This window comes from Grammomys surdaster, unplaced genomic scaffold (genome assembly GCF_004785775.1).
Source record: "Grammomys surdaster isolate TR1022 unplaced genomic scaffold, NIH_TR_1.0 63, whole genome shotgun sequence".
Lineage (NCBI taxonomy): Eukaryota > Metazoa > Chordata > Mammalia > Rodentia > Muridae > Grammomys > Grammomys surdaster.
The window spans coordinates 14,260,368-14,281,933 of NW_021604565.1; the positions used below are offsets into that span (position 1 = coordinate 14,260,368).

At 42.3% G+C, this 21,566-nt stretch overlaps 1 protein-coding gene across 5 annotated transcripts in view; it reads right to left on the bottom strand.

Annotated features, from left to right (window-relative positions):
- Ncald (neurocalcin delta) overlaps nt 1-21,566 on the bottom strand; it is a 175,552-nt gene that overhangs the window by 3,318 nt on the left and 150,668 nt on the right. For all 5 annotated transcript variants that reach the window (XR_003711258.1, XR_003711257.1, XM_028765860.1 and 2 more), the window contains exon 3: nt 2,957-3,062. Coding sequence is in view for 3 of the 5 variants with exons in the window: in XM_028765860.1 (XP_028621693.1) it covers nt 2,957-3,062 (106 nt within the window). In the remaining 2 variants the exon portion in view is untranslated. The remainder of the gene's footprint in view (nt 1-2,956; nt 3,063-21,566) is intronic.

Consider the following 21,566-nt stretch of genomic DNA (forward strand, 5'->3'; position numbering starts at 1 on the left):
CCCTCCTTCCCCCCCCCCCCCCCCCCCCCCCCCCCTTTTTTTTTTGACATGGAGTCTCACGTGTAGCCCTAGCTTCCTTTTGGCTCCAGATCTCTTTCTTAGGCCTCCTCAGTTTCCCAGATGCCCAGTATCCTTCTGCTTAACTGTTTCCCAGTAAAGGTCCTCTGTCACTGTCATTGTGGAGATACGGGTGAAGGGAGCTTCCCCATTCCTGGTACTTCACAGTGACCTGTTGAAGTGGCCCATACACTGATAAATTAGGACTAGAACTTCTGGGCCCCTTTACCTAGCTCTACCCTCTTTCCTTTCCTGGAGACGAAGTCCCATTTGTTCTTCCAAAGACAGGCACCAGGCTGCCAGGCTCCTCGAGGCCTATGGACTTCAATGTCTCCTTAGCTGCTCTTCCAAGGTACCTGTGCTGACATTGTGGGATGACAATGGGAGCACGGGAGCAGAAGGCCCATTTGAACACTTAAGGCACTGGAAACCACTTGGTGCTCAGCAGGTACTCTCTGCCTCTTGCACACATGGAAATGTTGGCTTGCCTTATGTAGGGGCAGTATTTTCATGACACAGACCAGCAGTGAAATACAAAGACTGTTGACTAACAAGACTCTGGTGGTAGCAGGTTTTACATGAAGCCAGCTCTGCTTCTGGTGAGAGGGAATGGGAGACTCACATCTGAGGCCCTAAAGCCAAGCCCTGACCTGAAGCAGTGAGTCTCCTTGATGTTCAATAGTCCCTCCCCCTCTTTCCCTCACTGCTTCATCCTCATAACTTCCTTTATTTAAACAAATCTTTCTCTAGCAAAGCCCAGGGCAGTGGTAGTCAGCTGTCCATTGGGAATGGGAATTCCCAGTGGGACAGTGGGAATTCCCATTCCAGTGGGAATGGGTTCCCAATGGGAACCCTTTGATCTGTAGAAACATACCCAGTGGAGAGGCCCTGTCATTGCCTGTGAGCCACACCTCCAAAGGTGTCTTGTCTCCCATCCTTTAGTCCTCCTCTAAGGAGGAGGTTGTGTCTGAAAGCCATTATGTTCCCCAGAGTATCAAAAACCTGAGCTTCAACATCAGCAAGTCCATTAACCGTTAAAACAATCTCATGTTGGTTTAAACTTTGCAAAGCAAACTGCTGTGAATCAAGACTCCTGAGGGGAAACAGGATGTCAGAGGATGCCATGCAAGTTCATAGAGGAGACAGCCAACAGATTGACTTGCACCACACAAACCAAGATTCTCAGGGAGCTGGCACCCAACGTGTGCATGCAGAAAGAGGCTTGCTCTATCCGGAGCCTTCTATAACGAATATCACAAGGGACCTGGCTCATTTGTGACACTGCTGACTAGAATTGCTAAATATCAAGAGAGAGGATCTGGGACCGGTGAGATGGCTCAGGGGGTAAAAGTATGTGCTGCCTAAACCTGACTACCTGAATTTGATCCCTGGAACCTAGGTAAATGTGGAGGGAGAAACCAGATTCCATAAAGTTGTCTGACCTCCATGTATGCACCATGGTTATACAGGTCATGTAATAATATATGCAACAACACACACAGTAATAATAAAGAAAGTAAAATTTATGTTTTAAAAATGAGTTGGCTGGAGAGATGGCTCAGTGGTCAAGAGCACTTACTCCTCTCGCAGAAGACCATATTTGATTCTCAGCACCCATGTTGGGTAGACCACAACTACCTGTAGCTCCAGTTCCGGGAACTGTACACCCTCTTGTAACCTCTGTGGGTGCTTTCATTGGTGCACATAAACTCACACAGGTATGCATATACATACCCATAAATAATAAATCTGTGTTTGTTTAAAGAGCTGTGAAGCATGGAGCAGCACGGGGCAGCCTTTACTGAGCACTGAAGACTCAGGTTCTATTCCTGGATAGCATTTCAAGATTTGGCAAGAGGGGCTGGAGAGATGGCTCAGTGGTTAAGAGCACTGACTGTTCTTCCAAAGGTCCTGAGTTCAATTCCCAGCAACCACATGGTGGCTCACAACCTTCTGTAATGGGATCTGATGCCCTCTTCTGGTGTGTCTAAAGACAGTAGCAGTGTACTCACATATATAAAATAAATAAATCTTTAAAAAAAAAAAGATTTGGCAAGAAAAATAAGGATGCTAACTTTGAATATCAGCTGAATAACAAGCAACTCCTTAGCGTGAATATGTCCCAAATATTGCATGCAGACACAGATATGCCAAAAGGAAGTCATTATTTCTCAATCGCTTGGGCCTCCTGTATTCTACTTAGCAGCCCGGCATGCAGAAATCATATCTATCTATTTACTTATTTTTACAGATAAGGGATCCTTATGTAGCCCAGGCTGCCCTCAAGCTTGTGGCCATTCTGAGTCACCATTACAGACTTGTCTATTTTGTTTGAAATCCAACTTTCCTTCCCATGTTAGCTTGTGCATCTGCTGGTTGCATTTCACCTCATGGCTGTACCCTCTACCTAGTAGGAACCTGCTGACGACTCCAACCCTCTACCTGCTCCCCAGTACTTGAGGGTTTCGCTTGGACTCAGCATCTTAGAGAATGCTCATAAGACCTCTCAGGCAGGTTGAGATAAAAGTTGTTTGAGTTTGTAAGAAGCAACGAGCCTTTTGATATACTTAGTTCAAACTCATCCACATACTGGATCCAGCCTTCTGGGAAAGGCCTATCCTGACTCAGTGGCTTCTCAGGTCCTTTTATTTCTGCTTCAGAGGAGCCAGGCTATTCTGAGGAAGGAGTAGAGGATAACCGGGGAGAAGGATAAAAGGGCCTAGAAAATAAGGCTTTTCCATAGGACTGGAGCCAGCTCCAGGGTCTCCCCAGCTTCTGCTCCTTTGTGCCCGGGATAGGTGACTCTCACAGATCACCTGTGGCTGACATTCAGTCCTCTAGTAGAGCTGCCTGGATTCCACCAGCAGCCTAGTCCACACGAAGCCCCTCAGCCTCCTACCATCTCTGTTGGTGTCCATCTGGCGGAAGATCTTTTCTGTTCTTTTCTCTGGGGTTGATTCATCTTCAGGCATTTTCATGACAGAGGAAACCATTTTGTAGATTGCCTAGGGACAGAAGTGACAGCATGGTGATATGGAAACACAGTTCATCCCAACAGTAGCTCTATCAAATGCTAGAGTAGGGGGAAGGTAGCTATGTTCTGCTGGAGCTGGGCCTGTCTCTGGGCTTTTGTTTACAGGATAGGATGTGGTAGTGGTAGATGTTAGTTTTGTTACAACATACTGTACATTATGTTTCAACTCTTGTATAAGGTATTGGACCTATATAGAGCATTTGAAAAGTACAAAGCTTAGTTCTAGTTCTTTATAATCTGCTATTACAAACTAGGATAATTGATTCAAGTTAATAGTTATTCAATCAAACTTATGGTCTTTTTAGACATTAGTGTAGTCTTTTTAGACAAAAATAGATTTCTAAAGTTGAACAGATAGTAAATATCTAGAAACAAGCAACATTTGCCTATTCAGATATACCATAGATAGATGGATGGTCTTAAAATCCTCAGAGACTTACAGAATTTGGCACTTAAAGTTTTTTTTTTTAATTAATTTAAGGCTTTTTTGGAGGGAGGACAATGAGATATGTCTGTTCCTGTCAGTACCCCCATTTGACTTCAAAGAAGATGATGAACATCAAAGAATCTCTTTATGGAGTTTGCTTCAAATATGGCAAACTGCCACTAGACAAAAATCTCCCATTGCTTCAACTGAAGACAGAATGCTGTCTAAACTGGACAAATGAGATGCCAGGAAGTCAACTGCTGAGCTTTGGAAAGACAAGATAATCAGTCCTTCATAATTCCTGCTTCGCAAAAAGGTCTGTCAGATATTCCAGGCCAGAAGGCTTAAAATAGATTCTCCAACATTATAGAAAAATTTGCTGGTGGTGGAGGCTGTTCAGGCAGCCAACTTTTCTGTCATTTCTATAGTTTTGGAAGCTGCTTGCCTGCACTTCTTGCATACTTAGGTAATATTTATTCCTTCTCAAGTCTCTGATGGGGTTGAAGACTATATAGCCTCACATATAAGTTTAAGTTGTTTAAGACTTAAATAAATGTTCTAAGGTCTATGTAAGTTATGATAAGAATGATTCAGATACAAAATTCTGAACTTTCCAAGATAGGATAGATAATAGAATACTTTCCACAAAGTTGCCAAACATATCTGGACTTTGTGAATGTAATTTTTACCTGATAGTTTTCATAATTGTTTCATAATTGTTATTATTGTATATAGTTTATTATAATAAGATAAAGAGCCTTTTATTCAACTAAAAGAGGGAATTGTAGAGAAAACCTCCTGTGCACTAAATGGATACAACACCTATCAATAAAATGCTGATTGGTCTATATAAGCTTAGGCAGGAAATAGAAGAAGACAGAATTGTGGGACAGGGCAGAAAGGAAGGAGCTTGAGAACATGGAGGAGGACAGAGACGGGAGCTGAGCAGAGGTAACTAGCCAGGTGGTAGAAAATAGGTTAGAATAAATGGGATATTAAGTTATGATCTATTGGAGAACCAAAGCTTATGGCCAAAGTATTTGTAGATCTATTTTGAGTGTCAGAGTTGTTATTCCAGGAGCCTAGCACTGGGAAGAAAAACTCAGAGTGTATACAGAGCTCTTGCTGAACTCACTCCAGGGTTACTCCACACTCCAGGGTTACTCCACACTCCAGGGTTACTCCACACTCCAGGGTTACTCCACACTCCAGGGTTATTCCACACTCCAGGGTCACTCTACACTGAGTCACTGGAGGAGGACAGTCAAGGCCAGCGCCTTGGCCCTATTAAGGTGATGGCTGTCAGCCACATCCAGCTTTCCTGAAGCATGCTCACCAAAGTATCCCCGCAGTCAAGAATGGAGTTATAATTAGTCCTTCTCTTGGACCCTGTTGACTGTGGTCTCAAACCTCCATCTGTGTCACTACCTATGCTATGGGTTTAGCTGTTGGCCACAGAGATAGTCCTCTTTTTAAAAGTAGGAAAACAGAGGCCCTGAGAGTGGCAAGATTTCCTACTAAGTCCAGACCAATGCAAGATGGAACCAGTGGCAACACACACATGCACGTGCACACACACACTGGACTGAGAACATCTTTATGTTTTATGAATTCATAAGCTCAGGAATGTCAGAAGAGCAATAACAGCACAGTATCTGGACCTGAGCAGTTCACCTCAGGGCAGTCTCTCTCTTTCCAGGTCAAGCATTGGTCTATCTCAGGACTCATAGAGGCATCAATTGAGAACTATTTATAGACAAGTTAGGGATTTCTTTTTGCCAGAAGACTTCAGTAAACTATAATTGTCTTTCTCCATCTCGTTTGGACACGGCTGTTTCTCTGCTGAGTCTGTCTGTCTCTGGAAGGCTCCTTCCTGGCTTGTGTTCGTGACTGGCCCAGGAGCGTCTTGTAACGAGATGTTCTCCTGAGACTTCTGTCAGGCTCCCGCAGTTTGCTCATTGTGCACACACTTGGTTTTCCTGGATCCGTGGCTTCATTCACTCCTTTCTCATCTGAGTGTTCAACTGCCCACTCCACACCCTACTTGTGTACTAAGGATAGATGGAAACGTGACCCTCCCACAGGAAGCTGCTGATGTCCTTCCTCCGTCATCTCAATGTGTGATCTCCCTTCCTGTGCACAAACAAATGGATCCATTGCTACCTCTTCAGGACTACTTCATTCTACTTACCCCACACTATGGTTAGCCAGGACACCCTCCTTCCATGACTGGCAGCCATACCTGGCTATTCATCAGGCTGCTAGCTACTGCAAGGTCTTAGGTAGCATCAGTTTAGAGAATTAGATCCAGAGTGACTGTCCCTGCCCCAGCTGTCCTCTCTCGGATTCCTTCTCCCTGTTTTCTTCTACTCTGCTCCTCTGTACAAAGTTCCATCTTTGCTCTCATAGGTTTTGTCGTCCCCCCCCATAAATGTGTACCTCGACATAAAAATTAACATTCACATAAACCCCTAAAGGTTCTGAATCTGCCAAAGCCTCTCTCCTTTGACATAAGCAAATGTTCTGTGGGAACATATCACTCGCTGCAGACAAATGTAAGGACTTGAGATTTGGAAGCACATCCACAGACACCACCCTCCCCCGTCATCTAAGCCCCTCCTCTCAGATTATTCTTTCCCCAGTTCCCAGCTCACTTGTTCACCAGTCATTTTCTGTGTGAGTTGGATGCACCAGGAACTGTGACTGCCCCTGCCTTTGTCCTGGGGGCCTCACCGTGAGGCAGGCAGACACTGGAGGAATACAGGGGAGGATGAGCCCAGGAGCACTATGGGGGATGCACAAGAGGCTACGGTACAATGAGAAGATGGGCCTTGTAAGGATGGCGAGTTAGGGCAGGCCTCCCCCAGGGCTGACTAGGGAGCAAAGCATGGGGGAAAAGCCCTGGCCTTAAAAAGAAAATTAGTTGACAGGTTCATCCTCACACCTCACCTGCCTTTTAGAAAGGCAGAAAACTTGGGTAACATCACACTGCACCCTGAAAGTGTCCCACCTTCCATGTCCATCGTCTGGATGGATACAGCACCCCAGCGATGCCTTACAGCTGTTATGAAAGCCCTTCCATTCTTCCCAGTGATTCCTTAGAAGCCTATCGATCCTTTAAGAACTCCAGGGCTGGAAGGCTGTGCCTAAATGAAATCCCCCTTCTTGGGACTTTGATGGCAGCCACCAGTGACAATACAGATGTCAATCCATTAACACTTCTGTTTGAGCTGAGGCTTGAAAGATGAAGCAAACACAGGAGCATAATGGGCGAGCAGCCCTTCACCCGGGGTTTTAGGATAAAGGAGTAGAAATGGTTCAGAGAAATAGGGCCAACCTATAAGCAGCTCTGTCTACACACTACCATGCTCACAAGAACAGAACCAAGAAGCCTCCCCAGACTGCACAACCAGCCGCTGCACACTGGGCATACAGAAGTGTGAACTAGGGAAGGTGAGGTTTCCTGTAAGAGGCTTGCCTGCCCAGATGGCTTTGTTATGACAATTAGATTTGTTCTTTGCATCACTTAGCGAATAGGATTAGTGGACTGTTCCCCAAAGCAGGTTTCTGATGTGGTTGGCACTAGAGCAGTGCACATCTGTGACAACTGGTCCAAGTGGTGCCAGTCTCACAAGTCTACCCTTGAGGAATAATGTCATTCTTCCCTTCCCAGTCTAGGCCTCTAGAGCCTAGAAAGACAAGACACGGCCCCAGGCAGTCTCTGGGGCAAACCATGTCTTTTATTAGCAACATTTCTCCAAAACTTAATGGGATTGAACCGTAGAGGAAGCAAGCTACTTCCGTATTGTATTTTTAGCAGTGTCAGGATCTTCCAACAGGGCCTGGCAGAGGTGGCCTGTTTTTAATTAAGCTAGAAGGATCCTGTTCTTGTCCCGGTTAATGTGGAACTTCGGGACACTCAGAAGCCCATCTGGAGTTGTTCCCTGCTAGGCTCAGGGCAGTTCCTCACGGTGGCTAGATGCTGCCTTCTTTGTGGTCTTTCCTCCCCTCCTCTCTTCCTTTCCTCCTCCCTTCCTCCACTCATCCCTCCTTCCTTCCTGGAGGCGCAACCTCTTAGGATGCTCACAGGAAAGAATCGCATCTGATTGACAGGGTCGTGGCCAACCGAGGGCAGGCACAATTTTAAAAGTCAAGTCATTTTCTCTGAAGGAAACTTGAAGTGACCCTTTCCACCAGAAAATTTAGGATCTTCCAACAGAAAATTGGCCATTCAGGGCTCTCTGACAGCAGAATAGGTCAAAGAAGCTGAGTAGTGCTGTCTGTTTGCAGATTATAGATAAGAAACAGCCCTCTGCTTAGAAAGATTTATATACCAGGATAAGAGACAATGAAAAATCTTTTTGGGGGATATTTTTAAATTACAATCAGTGTATACATGTCTGGAATGATATCAATCACCTCTCATGCTCAGTTGGAAAGGTAAAATACATCATGTCCTTCACGGCGTTCTGTTACTGACAAGAGAGCTACACTCACATTCCCCTTTTATTTTATTTTATTATTTAAAAGGTTTTTATTTATGTCTACAAGTGTTTGCCTGGTGACCACGGAAGACAGAGATGGTGTCAGATCCCTTGGAACTAGAGCTGCAGAATCCTGGGAGATGCCATGTGGGACAGGGACTCCACCTCCATCCTCTGGAAAAGCAGCCAGGACCCTTCACCAGTCAGCCATTTCTTCTGCCCCTCTTTCTCCCTTTCCAATCAAGATATCTCACTCGTATACTACATTTCATGAAGGTTTTTACTTAGGAAAAAATAACCTGTAAGTTTTTCCTGCTAAAAGGAGGGTCTGAACTCACTTTGCATATTTTTCTCTTTATAAGCCAGAGATCCTTGAAGATCATAAGCCTGGACTCACACACTGACTCCTGCTTCCTACATAATAGCTCACTATCAAAGGGCCCAACACAACACCTTTTTATCATTTTAAGGATCTTAGATGATCTGTAGAAGAAAGTGTGTGGAAATTAAAGCCATAGCACAGGCTGGACCAACACTGTGGATACTGTGCTTTCCCCAAACCTCTTTTCTTCTTATTCTTGTTCTCCTCCTCCTCTACCTCCTCTAATCCTCCTCCCTTGCCCCCACTCCTCTTCCTCCTCTTCTTCCTCCCTCTTCCTCCTCCTCCTCCTCTTCTTCCAAGACAGGGTTTCTCTGTGTATTCCTGGCTGTCCTGGAACTCTCTATATAATCCAGGCTGGCCTCAAACCCAGAGATCTGACTGCCTCTGCCTCCCAAGTGCTGACATTAAAAGGGTGAACCAATACAACTGGGCCCTTATAGCTCTTTTAAAGAAATGTGTCGGGCTGGAGAGATGGCTCAGTGGTTAAGAGCACTGACTGCACTTCCAGAGGTCCTGAGTTCAAATCCCAGCAACTACATGGTGGCTCACAACCATCTGTAATGAGATCTGATGCCCTCTTCTGGTGTGTCTGAAGACAGCTACAGTGTATTCATATATAATAAATAAATCTTTAAAAAAAAAAAGAAATGTGTCTTTCGGGGCTGGAGAGATGGCTTAGTGGTTGTGAGCACTCTTCTAAGTTATGAACACTAAGTTATGAGCATAACTTAGTGGTTATGAGCTCTTCCAGAAGTCCTGAGTTTATTTCCCAGCAACCACATGGTGGCTCACAACTATCTGTAATGAGATCTGATGCCTCTTCTGATGTGTCTGAGGAATAAAAAAAGAAAAAGTAAAGTGTCTTTCAAGATGCCCTAAGACCAGCCATCACTCAAACAGGGTGGGGAATACTGTTTGAAATAGCACAGTGTACATGTTAAAAAGTCCCGAGAAATTCCTGCATTGAAGATATCCATAGAGGCCTGTTGAATCCAGCATTTCCCAAGCTGGTTTGACCAATCTTTCTGTTACACAACATTGATAAAATTAGCACCCCAAGAAAATTCTCTTCGTGCCTAGACTGATTCTGATGCTAGCTCCCTCTCCTAGTGTCTTCTGTTCCTTTTCCTCTTCTTCTTGGCAGAACTAATCATTCATGACCTATGATGGTTCTCCATGAGATTTTTCTTCCCAGTGTTATCTGTATTGCATCAATACAGGCTATTTATCTATCTGTGTATGCTTTGGAGGCTAGTACTTGCTTCCATTGATGCATGCATGCTAGTTTTGTGATAAGCACTGACACCGAATGACATCCTTTAGATTTAGAAAAGAAAAGCATGGTCCAGGTCAAAGAACTCACAGTACAGAAGGCAGAGGGACGGGTAGTCAGATTGAATATGAAACTAAGACCAGACAATGCTGCTTCCAACCAGGATGTTTAGGCTTGGGATTAACCTCCCATCAAAAGTGGTCAACAACAAAACCACAAAGGCAACACCTGTCACAAAATGGCACAGGTTAAACTCAATGGATCAGAAAATGAAAGAAAAAGCCATGAACATGTGAAAATAACTTGGGGGTGAGGGTGGGGATGAAGCTGGAAAGGAGATAGGAGAGTACAAGGCTCCAGAGTAATCAGAATAGATTAGATACATGCATGAAATGGTTGAAGAATAATTTAATTTAAAAAAGACAATATACATAGAACCACAGCATATAAGGCCTTGTAAATTAGGCTGCCAAGGACAGTGATTTCTGAGGAACTGCGAACAGAATCAATAAGCCTTGGACAGCTCCCGTGTGATGCTGGGACACCTATGCAAGGGACTGACATGGAGTGAGCATGGTAGGCTCCCTGATGACGGAATTCAAGAGCTGGACAGTGCTTAGTGTTCAAAGACAGATTAGAACAAAGGAGAGAGCCACGTAGAGAGAACTCCTGAGAGCTGTTATCAGTCCCTTTGGCTATCCAGCAGAGACCCTGTGCAGATGGATGAGAGCTACCAAGATCAGGTGGGAAGAGTTAAATGAAAGGGTGAGTAGGAGAGAGGCTGGCCCCCAACCAAGGTCAAACAGAGTGTCTGTTTGCAGCATCCATGGAAAACCTCCTGATTTGTGAGGCCCAGTCTACTTTGAAAGGTCTTACCTCAGCAGTGGAGGATAATTAGTCCCCTATGAGCCCTGTTCTGTGTCACCTATCAAATTTTAAAAGCAAGATCTGGAAAGTTCAAGCTGTTTCCAAGCAACTTAACTACATCTCAGAACAAAGCATAAGGATAGTTATATTTTTAAAATATTCAACTCTCAACAGGGTAAAATTCACAATGTCTGGTGCCCAATAGAAAATGAGCAGTCATGCATGGAAACAGTATCGTTCTATACTGTTCTATACTGAAGGACAGAGGAGAAAAATCCATTAAGTGACCTAGAACTGATATAAACAATATAATTAGCAGAAAGCCATTGAAACAGATACAAAAACTGTGCTCCAGATATCCCAAAAATAGACAGGGGAAGACATTAAGAAGAACCCAAGTAGAACTTCTAGTGATGAAAGCTACAATGTTTGAGGTGGAAAATACAGAGAATCATGGCAAATCAGATCTAGTAAAACAAGCTCTGTTGTAGATATGAGGCTAAGTTACTCAAGATCAAAGGGAGGAGAAAATGTAATATCTGCAATGCAGCAGTGCTAGTGGATTACGGATGGGCTTTGGGCTTGTATGGTATGTCCATCCTTAAAGACTAAAGGAGGGGAGAAAGAGATCTGAAGACGTAAGTAAGTAAAAATATTCCAAAGCTGATAAAAACCATGAGTCTACAGACCAAAATTTTGATAGACAAAAAGATGCTCTAGAAGGAACTAGATGGTTTGTTCATTTCACTGTCTAATTACTAAAATATAGCATGTACTTTTTGCTACCTGGCCTGAAGCTCTGCAGGCTGGGCTACCAGCTCCTTCCCAGGTTCCCTCAGATCCCCAGATGAAACACACACACACACACACACACACACACACACACACACACACACACACTGCTCAATTCCAACCTGCCTTATTGACTCAATTGCTGGGCACTTCTAATCTATGGTGGCTAGCTTGCCCTTCCAATACTCTTAGCTCAGCACCCTAAATCTGCCCTCAGCTTCAGTTGCTCAGTTACCTTTAGTCCCAGCCCAGTACCCTAATGTCCTGTCTGGAGAAGCAGTTTAAGGCCACGCTGCCTGAGATCTCACATGGCTGGTTGCCTTTTCCTCCTCTGAAGCATAGCAAAAATCCCTCTCTTCCCTTTCATCTCCTTGCCTCCCCTGCGGGGACTCAGAAGTCTTGCCTCCTTCCTTCTGCCCAGCAATTGGCCCCTGGCATCTTTACTGATAGGTCAAGAACCAATTGGGGAACAGGACCTTAGTAGCAGACTCCCCCCCCCCCACCATCCCCAACACACACATTCTAAACTAGGTTTGTAGTTAAAATTTTTCTTAAGGGACCTGCAAGATGCCAATAATAGATGAGAAAAGACAGTAGGGAGATTGAAATTGTAAAAAGACAGAAACATTGGCCCACTTTAGTCAGGATGCCTATTCATCATCTTTGCTTTGGATAAAGGTGACTGTTGTCTAGGCTTGTGGTTCACATTCTCATAAGGCAGATGCAGCATGACACCTTTACATCTAACCAATGACTCTCCTGATATCATGTTGGCCTTGCAAGAATCTTGCTTGGTGACTTCCTGAGAACAGAAGGGAGGTAAGTAAGTGTCTCCACATCTCTTATATTGGATGCTGTGTTCCCATATCATGAGAGTTGCTTCTTTCTCCCACAGTCCCAAGTTCTAGGCAGCCATGGACAAACTGGCGGTGCCTTTCAGTTACCTCTAGGCCCTTTTGTTACACTCAGCCTGTGCCATGGCAGGCATGTGGTCATTCACACTTCCCCCAGGAGGCCAGCAAGGATTCTCCTTCTTCATAAAGAGGCAGGCAGGTTGTTTCCATTGAGATGAGAGAATCTAGTATATGATGGGGGAAAGGTACACTTGCAGCCTGCTTTAAGACTCAAGGAAATGCTTCAACATGATAATAAAAAACAGTCTAATAATTTATCACTTAAAGGAAATCAGACACATAAATAAAAAAAAATAGATGTTCACTTAAGGCTCTAAACCAAATTCACAGATGGTTTTACTTGTTGATCCAGATGATGATCCATTAAAAATTGTGAAAATAGTTTTCTTTAAAAAAGAGCCACAAGTATACTCCAGCATATGTGGTAGACCGAGTAATGCTTCCTCATGCATGTCCACACCCTAACGCTTGGAACCTGGAGGGTCTTACCTTTCACAGTAAAGAGATTTCACAAAATGGGTGGAATCAACTGCAGATATGGAGACGGAAGGGGGCACCTAGATTCCACACAGATACACGAGGAGCTGATGATTAATATTCATAACTGCATGAGTGAATGACTGCATAAATGGAAGAGACAAGCAGAGGAGCAATCCGAGGTGGGGGTGGGGCCAGCTGACTTGGAAGGTGAATGAGCAAGGACACATGCCCGGGAATGAAAGCATTTTCTAGAAACTGGGAAAGATAAGAAATCTTTCCTTCCAATGACTCCAGAAGGGAAGGCAGCCCCAAGGACACTTTTAGTCTAGTCAAACTGAGGTCAGATGTTCAAAATCATAAGATAACTGTGTGGGCTCGTAAGCCATGAGGTTTGATACTCCATGTTGTAGCAGCCATAGCGACTAATTCAACACCACACAGAATTCATAGTGGTGTGGTAAATTCTAGTCTTTCCTATCAATATCAGGAAAAACAAACGAAGTCTAGCTTTTTGTCACAGATGCTATTCTGTGGCTACCGAAACTAAGTCACAGGAAATATCCAAGTACAACAAATGGACGATTTTTGAACAGCATCCCTCCCTTTGTCTCTTGCAAAGCCTAATTTAAAGAACTGTCTTTCACCTTGCTCTACACCCTGACTAACCATTAGTGTTTGTAGGCAAATGATTATAAATCTGCACCCCTACCCCTCCATTAAATGGTTTGAATTGCTGAGTCTTGAAGGGAAGGGGATTCAGCTAGGAAGCACTCAGAGCTTGTCATTAAGCTACAAGCGTGACTTTATCAATGAGACCCTTAGTTTGTTTATGGTGCTCCTGGGCCACAGCTGGCCCCACCTTGACTCACTGCTTCCTAACCGTTGTTTATGCAGGCTCACCACAGAAACTCAACAGTGACTGCTTAGGAGTAAATGGGTTTTCCTAAATAGTGCAGGCCAGCTAGCACAAATACAAGAACATCCTCACCATGGACTTCCTGTGACAGTGACAAGGCCTAGAGAGCATGGGCTTTCAAAAAGAGAGGGAACAAAAGATTTTTAAAAGGGAATGTGGAGCTCAGTGAGATCCTACACTGAATTCCAATTCATCCCAAATCATTGAAAATAGGGATTAGCATAAGAATGGCGGAGTACAGACTGTCCGCTTGCAAAGGAGCTCTTCCTATGAGAATGGCTTGAAATTTAATCTCTTTGATGAGCTGAAGTCACTTCAGGGTGCCCATGGTATTTGCAGTCATGAATATTAACCATCAAGGGTATGGGGGTGTATAAAGCAGTTGAGGACATTTGAGTCTTCCATCGGCAGGTTTCTTACGACTCTCAAGATTACACAGGCCTGTCTGAAGTTCAGATCTGGACACTTATGATGGAGGGCTTTGAATGGCCTGGGGCACTTTACAGGGAAGAGCACACCTCTACCAGGTTGAGCACATCTTCATGCTGCTTACCAGGTTTGGTGTTCCGTACTGAACATGGTGGAAGACCCTCCCCCCCCCCCCCAGGGTTGGGTGTTTGCAAGCATCTTCTGCATGTCCCTGTGGTCCTCCCACTTTCTCTTCTAAACCACATCCCAAGGCCCAGGGACAATGTGTCTTTCCTGAACCCTGTTCCCCTTGCCAGGGTCCTTAGCTAAGGATGAGCACGCAGCTGCACCACCATTTCCTTAAACTCATGTTCTTTGAGGGTTCCTTCCAGTCTTGGTATCTACAAGTTCATCAACAATGGCTGCAAAACCTAGCAGGAAACTTGGGCAAAACAATGTCGGGAGAAAACACTGTGGCTCACAGGCATTTCTAATTCAGATTCCACTCAAAGAAGTTTAGTCCAAAATGAGAACGGCCCTTTGTACTCTTCCAAGGGTAGAGCCCAGCCCTCCAAGATGGAAAGGCAAAGACTAAGGTGCACAAAACCTCTTGTTCTCTTCTAAGTACCAGATAATAATAAAAAATTTAAAAGCATGATAGCGAAAGAGCCTGATTAAGATGAAAGCTACAAGTGGATATTAAGTGCTCTCAAAGCCCTGTGCCTGAGGGTTTGGTCCTGAGCCTGCGGCACTCCTGACAGGTGGTAGGATATTTGAGAGGTGGGGTCTATTGAGGTAGTGGGTAATGGGAGGGAGGGTGAGTCCCCAAAGGAAACTGTGGGATCCCAGTCTTTTCCTCTTTCTCTTGCTTTCTGACCCTGAGATAAATAGTTTTTCTCTGCTTCATACTCCCGACCCTGATGTAATGCCACAGGCCAGACCCACAGATCCAACTCAAATCTTCAAAACTACAAGTCAGAGCAAACCTATTGTCTTTGTAAGTCCATTGTTTCACACTTGGTGTGGTTACAGAAATCTAATACAATGAATAACCTTGGAATTTTAATTTTTGTTTAACTAGCAAAGACTAAGGAAAAGCTAAGGTGGAAATGATGTGGGGATGTCCTACATATGCTTGTGGAGGCATCAGGAAAAGGACTTTGACAGAACGGATCAAGAGCCCTTACAATAGTCATGCTCTTTGACCCAGGTATTGGAATCCCATTCTAAAAAAGTAATCTTGGGGGACACTTTATATGGAAAGATTATTGATTTATTTTATTTTTAAAAGATAAACCGTTTTGTCTAATAATGAAAACTGGAAGTAGTCTAAATATCCATCGGTAGAAAACTAAGTAATTGTAATATACTGTAGTATTATTATGTAGCCATTGACTGCTATTATTAACATTTTTACAGGACATCTTTATAAACACAGAGATACTTGTGTTACTATGCTAAGTGAAAATTGCAAGATAGAAAATTACATCACAGAAATGTGTTGGTTATGGAATTAATTGGATATTTTTAATGTATGGTAAGAGGGCAATTTAAATATGCAATTTAAATTTATCATATTAACAATATCAAGAAATACATCATTTAAGAAATTATTCTACACACAAAGAACATTTTTAAAAGTTAAAAAAAATTAATTTGAGGGGAGGATGGGATTCCATTATTTTCTCTTAATATTTTTTATTTTATTGTATGTGTATGGGTGTTTTGCTTGCATGTTTGTCCTATGCTAGCAATGCCTGTGGAGGCCAGAAGAGAACACTGTATCTCCTGTGACTGGAATTGCAGACAGGTATAAATCACCATGTGGGTGCTGGGAATTGAACCCAGGTCCACTGGAAGGTCAGTGCTCTTAACTGCTGAACTATCTCTCAAGTCCACCCCATTATCTGCCCATATTTTACATTAGATGTCTCCCTCTGCAGGGGAGGGGCCATGGCCTTTATTTCTGCTTAAGATCTTTATTACCGAGTGATTATTTTTAATTTGTTTTTTCGAGGCAGGGTTTCTCTGTGTAGCCTTGGCTGTCCTGGAACTCACTCTGTAGACCAGGCTGGCCTCAAACTCAGAAATCTGCCTGCCTCTGCCTCCCAAGTGCTGGGATTAAAGGTGTGCGCCACCACTGCCCAGCTGATTATTTTTGATATAACCTTTTCATATCATTACCCTCCTGTGGAAAGGAAAGCTACTGGTGGCCATTCAGAAGAGAAGTGCTTGGCAGTATTCCTGAGTAAGGCAATGTCACTTGAGACCTCTGCTCTTGCATCTTCCCAATGCTTGTGACAGCCTGTAGTGAGAATTTTGGTTTCTTTAAAATCCCAATTATGTTATGTGATTATGTTTTTGTTTTCATCCCAGGTGTGGGATGTGAGGCTGCTTCAGATTGTCCGTCCACAGCTCCTAACTATGATTTGTCTCTTGCTCTAAGAGGGATATGATTTTTGCCAACTGCAGATAGTTTACATTTAGAATTCTGGGGACTCTTGAGAGGGTATAACTGAGAGCCCTGGGAGAGCCTGGGGCAGCAGCTGCTCCCTCTGCTGCTGCTGGTTGCTGCTGTTGAGGTTTGTCAAGTGCTTGTGAGCAAAGAGACTAGAAGAAATTGGATATCCTGGCAATGAAGACTGGACTTAACCCAAGAAACTCAACACCACTAATCAGCAGGAAATGGTCTAAAGAGATCTATGTTTCCTTTCTTCTCTAACCTTTCTTCTCTACCTAGTGTTGAGGGGGTGGGTTGGATGGGATTGGGGTGGAGAAGAGTGGTAGATATAAGAACCCAATAAAGTAGCCAAAAATGGTTACAGTAGTGCCCAGATGTGAGGTAGGATGAATGGAAAACCATCTCTAATGGACAGACAGGAAGCAGCAGGGGAGAGGAGATGGATATTCTGTTTTAGGGTGTCACCAAAAAGTTTAACTTTCTCCCAGAGGGGTTATTATTATTATTTCTTCTTCTCTTTCTCCTTCCCCTTCTCCTTCCTGTATTGTGTCTCAAAAAAATGTTGGGAGAATGGCCGAGCAATTGGAAAAGGTCCAAGTGGATATGGAGGGGCCTGAGAAACAAAAAATGGATGATATGGGGAAAACAGAAAGGTCACTCTATTCTCTCATCTCTGAAAGGGTTGCTATGCCACTGGAGAGGTTAAAGATCAATTGCTTGGTGAAGGGTAGATTCTGACCTACAAGAACAGATTCAATTTGATGACGCTGTTATAGAACAATGTCACTTGGCCACTTTAAGAGCTTGGGACAAAGTTGAGGAGTCTGGGAATAGATTTACTTCATCTGCTAAAATTGTACAAGGTTCTGGGGAAGCCTTCACAGATTTCTTGTAAAGATTGTTTTCAACTGTAAACAAAGCCATATCAGACCCTGATGCCAGACAGGTGTTGATAAAGACCTTGTCATTTGAGAATGTGAATACAGAATGTAAAAGAGTGATTAGACCCTTAAAGGCATGAGCAGCAGCAGTGAGCGAGTGGATAAGGGACATGACAGACAAGCCTGTATGGACAGAGTAGAGGCCTTTAACTAAGGAAAAGGAACAGCACTTGAATGGCTAGTACAAGAGCAGCCAAAGGCTCAACATATAGAAGAGTCTATAAGCCCATAGAATTCTCTGTATTTGTTATAAAAAAAATAAGGAAAATGGAGGATGTTAACAGATATACGAGCTCATAGAATAATTCAACCAATGGGTCCTTTACAGCCTGAAATTCCTTTACCCTCTTTATTACCTAAGTCATGGCCTACGATAGTAATTGATTTAAGAGATTTTTTTTTTCACAATCCCTTTGCATGAGCATGATAGGGAAAGGTTTGCTTTCTCAGTATCTGTTTATAGTTAGTGGTCCAGTAAAGAGATATCATTGGATAGTTCTTCCATGGGAATGTTAAATAGTCTAACTTTATGTCAAAATTTTGTGCAACAACCACTAGAAATAATTCATAGGCAATTTATTATTTATCATTACATGGATGATAGTTTGTTGGCTGATTCTGATACAGATAATTTAGAAAAAGTATTTAAGGAACCATAAAGAATTCTAACATGCTGGGGGTTACAGATCGCTCCTGAAAAAAATACAGAGAGGAGACTCTATTAACTTATTTTGGGTTACAAAATAAGTCAACAACAGCAACAGCAACAACAACAAAGTGACCATAGGGCTGGAAAGATGGCTCAGAGTTTAAGAGCACTGGCTGCTCTTCCAGAGGTTCTGAGTTCAATTCCCAGCAACCACATAGTGTTTTATAACCATCTATCATGTGATCTGGTGCCCTCTTGTGGCATGTAAGTACATGCAGATAGAGCACTCATACATTAAATAAATAAATAAATCTTAAAAAAATTCAACCACAAAAGTTCTGTAGAGATCAGTTGCAAACTCTTAATGATTTTCAAAATTAATGGGAGGTGTTAAATGGCTATGGCCAATAACTGGATTAACTACTCATGAGTTAAGTAATTCGTTTCAAACTTTACAAGGTGATTTGAATTTAAACAGCCCAAGATGGTTAACAGCTGAAGGAGAGAGAGTTAACTCAGGTAGAATAGAGACTATAAGATACATATGTGGATCAAATTGATCCTAAACTTGAATGTATTTTGGTTATTTTGTCTTCAACTCATACTCCTACTGGACTCCTTATGCAAAGAGAACAGACCCAGCTGAAACCATGATGCCTTTTACTAATGCTGAGATTATGTCCTTATGGATAAGCAATGAAGATTGGCAAAGAGCTTGTAGTAACTATTTGGAGAGAAATTAATAGCATATATCCTAAAGCAAGTATCTACACTTTATAAAAATAAAACTAATTGGATTCTCCCAGTTATTGTAAAGGAAACACTGATTGCTGAAGCACCTACATTCTATATTGATGCAAATAAGTTGGGAATATAATTACAGATTCTTAATATGCAGAAAGAATTGTTTTGAATATAGAAATTGCTGAATTTTTCCTGATGGTTCAGAATTAACCAGATGGATAAGAAATTGTTATTTATACAACTGCAATGGGCAATCAGAAATAGGAGTTGTCTATTATATATTACTCATATTCAGTCTCATATAGGTTTACTAGGTCCCTTGGCACAAGAAAATGAGGAAACTGACTGATTATTAATAGGAAATGTGTTAGAAGCTTCAAAATTTCATGAAAATCATCATGTTAAAAGTAAATGTTTAAAGAAAAAAATTACCACTTGGCAACAAGCCAAGGAAATTATAAGAAAATGTCCTAGTAAGCTGGAGAGATGGCTCAGCAGTTAAGAGCACTAACTACTCTTCCAGAGGTCCTGAGTTCAATTCCCAGCAAGCACATGGTGGCTCATAACCATCTGTAGTGGGGATCCAATGTCCTCTTCTGGTGAGTCTGAAGACAGTGACAGTGTACTCACATACATGAAATAAATAAATCTTTTTTAAAAAAAGAAAAGAATAAAAAGAGAATGTCCTACTTATTCTCTGTATAAAACCAAACTCCAGAACCCACTGGAAGTAATCTTTGGGGTATCAAAGGAAATGAACTCTAGCAGATGGATGTGTTTCATTTTGCAGAATTTGGGAAACTAAAGTTTGTACATTATACCACTGATACATATTCAGACTCCCAATGGGCAACTGCTTTGAGTTCTGAAAGAGCTGATTCTGTAATTACACATTTACTGGAAGTCATGGCTATTGTGGGGATACCTACACAATTAAGACTGACAGTGTTCCCACATTTGTTTCCAGTAAGATGAAGCAATTCTTTGCATATAATAATATAAAGCCCATTACAGGTATACCACACAATCCTATAGGACAAGCAGTTGTAGAAAGATCTAATCACACTTTCAAAGAAATGCTCACAAAACAATAAGGAAGAGTAAAGACCTCCAGGGATAGATTAAATAATGCTTCTTAGCTTTAAATTTCCTTAATGCTAATGAAAAAGGAACAACAGCAGCTGAGAGACACTAGGTTATAAAAATAACTGGGGAATTAAATAATCCTATATTCTATAAAGATGTGAAGATTCCAACAGAATGGAAGCTTGCAACAGTTTGGTATTGAGGACATAGTTTTGTTTATGTTTCTACAGGGAACAAAAAGATATGGCACCATTAAAACGAATGAAGATTAGATTTAACCAGGAAAGACCTCCTACTAACTAATGAATGTCTCTTCATAGCCAGTTAATCTTCTGGCTGCCTGGGTCTCATGACTAATCACACGCCATCCTTTCATATAGCATGGATGGAGATTTATATTACGGTTTGGTCACACAATCCATAAGGACTTACAAGGTTGACAAATGCCTCTCACATGCTCAAACAAAGAGCAGAGAATCATCAACTAAGTTGTGCACACTGCACGTTCCACATACATGTTAATGTAGAAATGTACCTACAATATTGCCTTTAAAAGTCTGTGTGTTTGCAGAGCAAAAAGACCAGACTCCAGTGAAGACAAAGCAAGTAGCCCAGCTGCTGAGGTGATCCAGCCTCACAGAATGCCTCAGCTGCTGTTTCCTCAAAACCTGCATCCAAGACAACGTCAAAGTGACTTTCCTTAAACTGTTCAGCCTCACAGACTGCTTCAGCCAGGACTTCAGTTAAGCCCTGTGTTTTCCCATCCCACAGAGACTGGGAAGCAAATAATACAGCTAGATCCCCCAGGACTTGGCCAATATCCCAATTTTCTTCGGGTCCCTAAAAGATGTCTTCACTTCCAGAGAGTAGGAAGCAATTTAAAGAATACAATGTCCTAATTCCCAAGAGGTGGAGTGGGTAGTTTTGGGGCATTTTATGGGTGATGGATGTTTGTCCTTGTTTAGGGGAGTTGGTCACAAATTGTTGATGGTCATGGTCAGGGAGGAAACAAAGTAAAAGAGGTTAGAATCAGAGATCTCTTTCTCTCTCTCCTTCTATCCTCCCTTATCTCCTGTCTAGTGTTAGGGGAAGGAGGGGAAGGGGATAAAAGGATAAGGGGGTATAGGCATGAGAGAATAAAAGGATTGTATCTCCTTTAAGACTAAGAAAGAAACAACTAGTCTCAAATATTTTACATTGTTATGTATTATTGTATATTGATAGAAATGTAAGGTTATATTTGCTACAATATACTATATATATATTTCAAATTTTGTTTAAGATATTGTACATATGCAACTCATTTAAAAAATTGGACATAAAGTTTGAGTCCTTGAAAGCTACTAGTGTAAACTATTCAGGATAATTAAGAAATGTACGTTAGTAGTTACCTAAAAGTAATCAAAGTTGTAGTCTTGTTAGGTACTAGTTTAGTTAATTTTAGAAATAAACTTTATTTAGCTTCCTGTACATGTTTTCAAAGTTAAACAAAAAGTAAATAGCTAGAAACAAGCAATGCTTGTCTATTCAGATATACTTAAGTCCTCAAACACTTCAGAGATCAGAAGAATATAGCAATTAAGATGTTTTAATAATAAAGGCTTGAGAGAGAGAGAGAGAGAGAGAGAGAGAGAGAGAGAGAGAGAGAGAG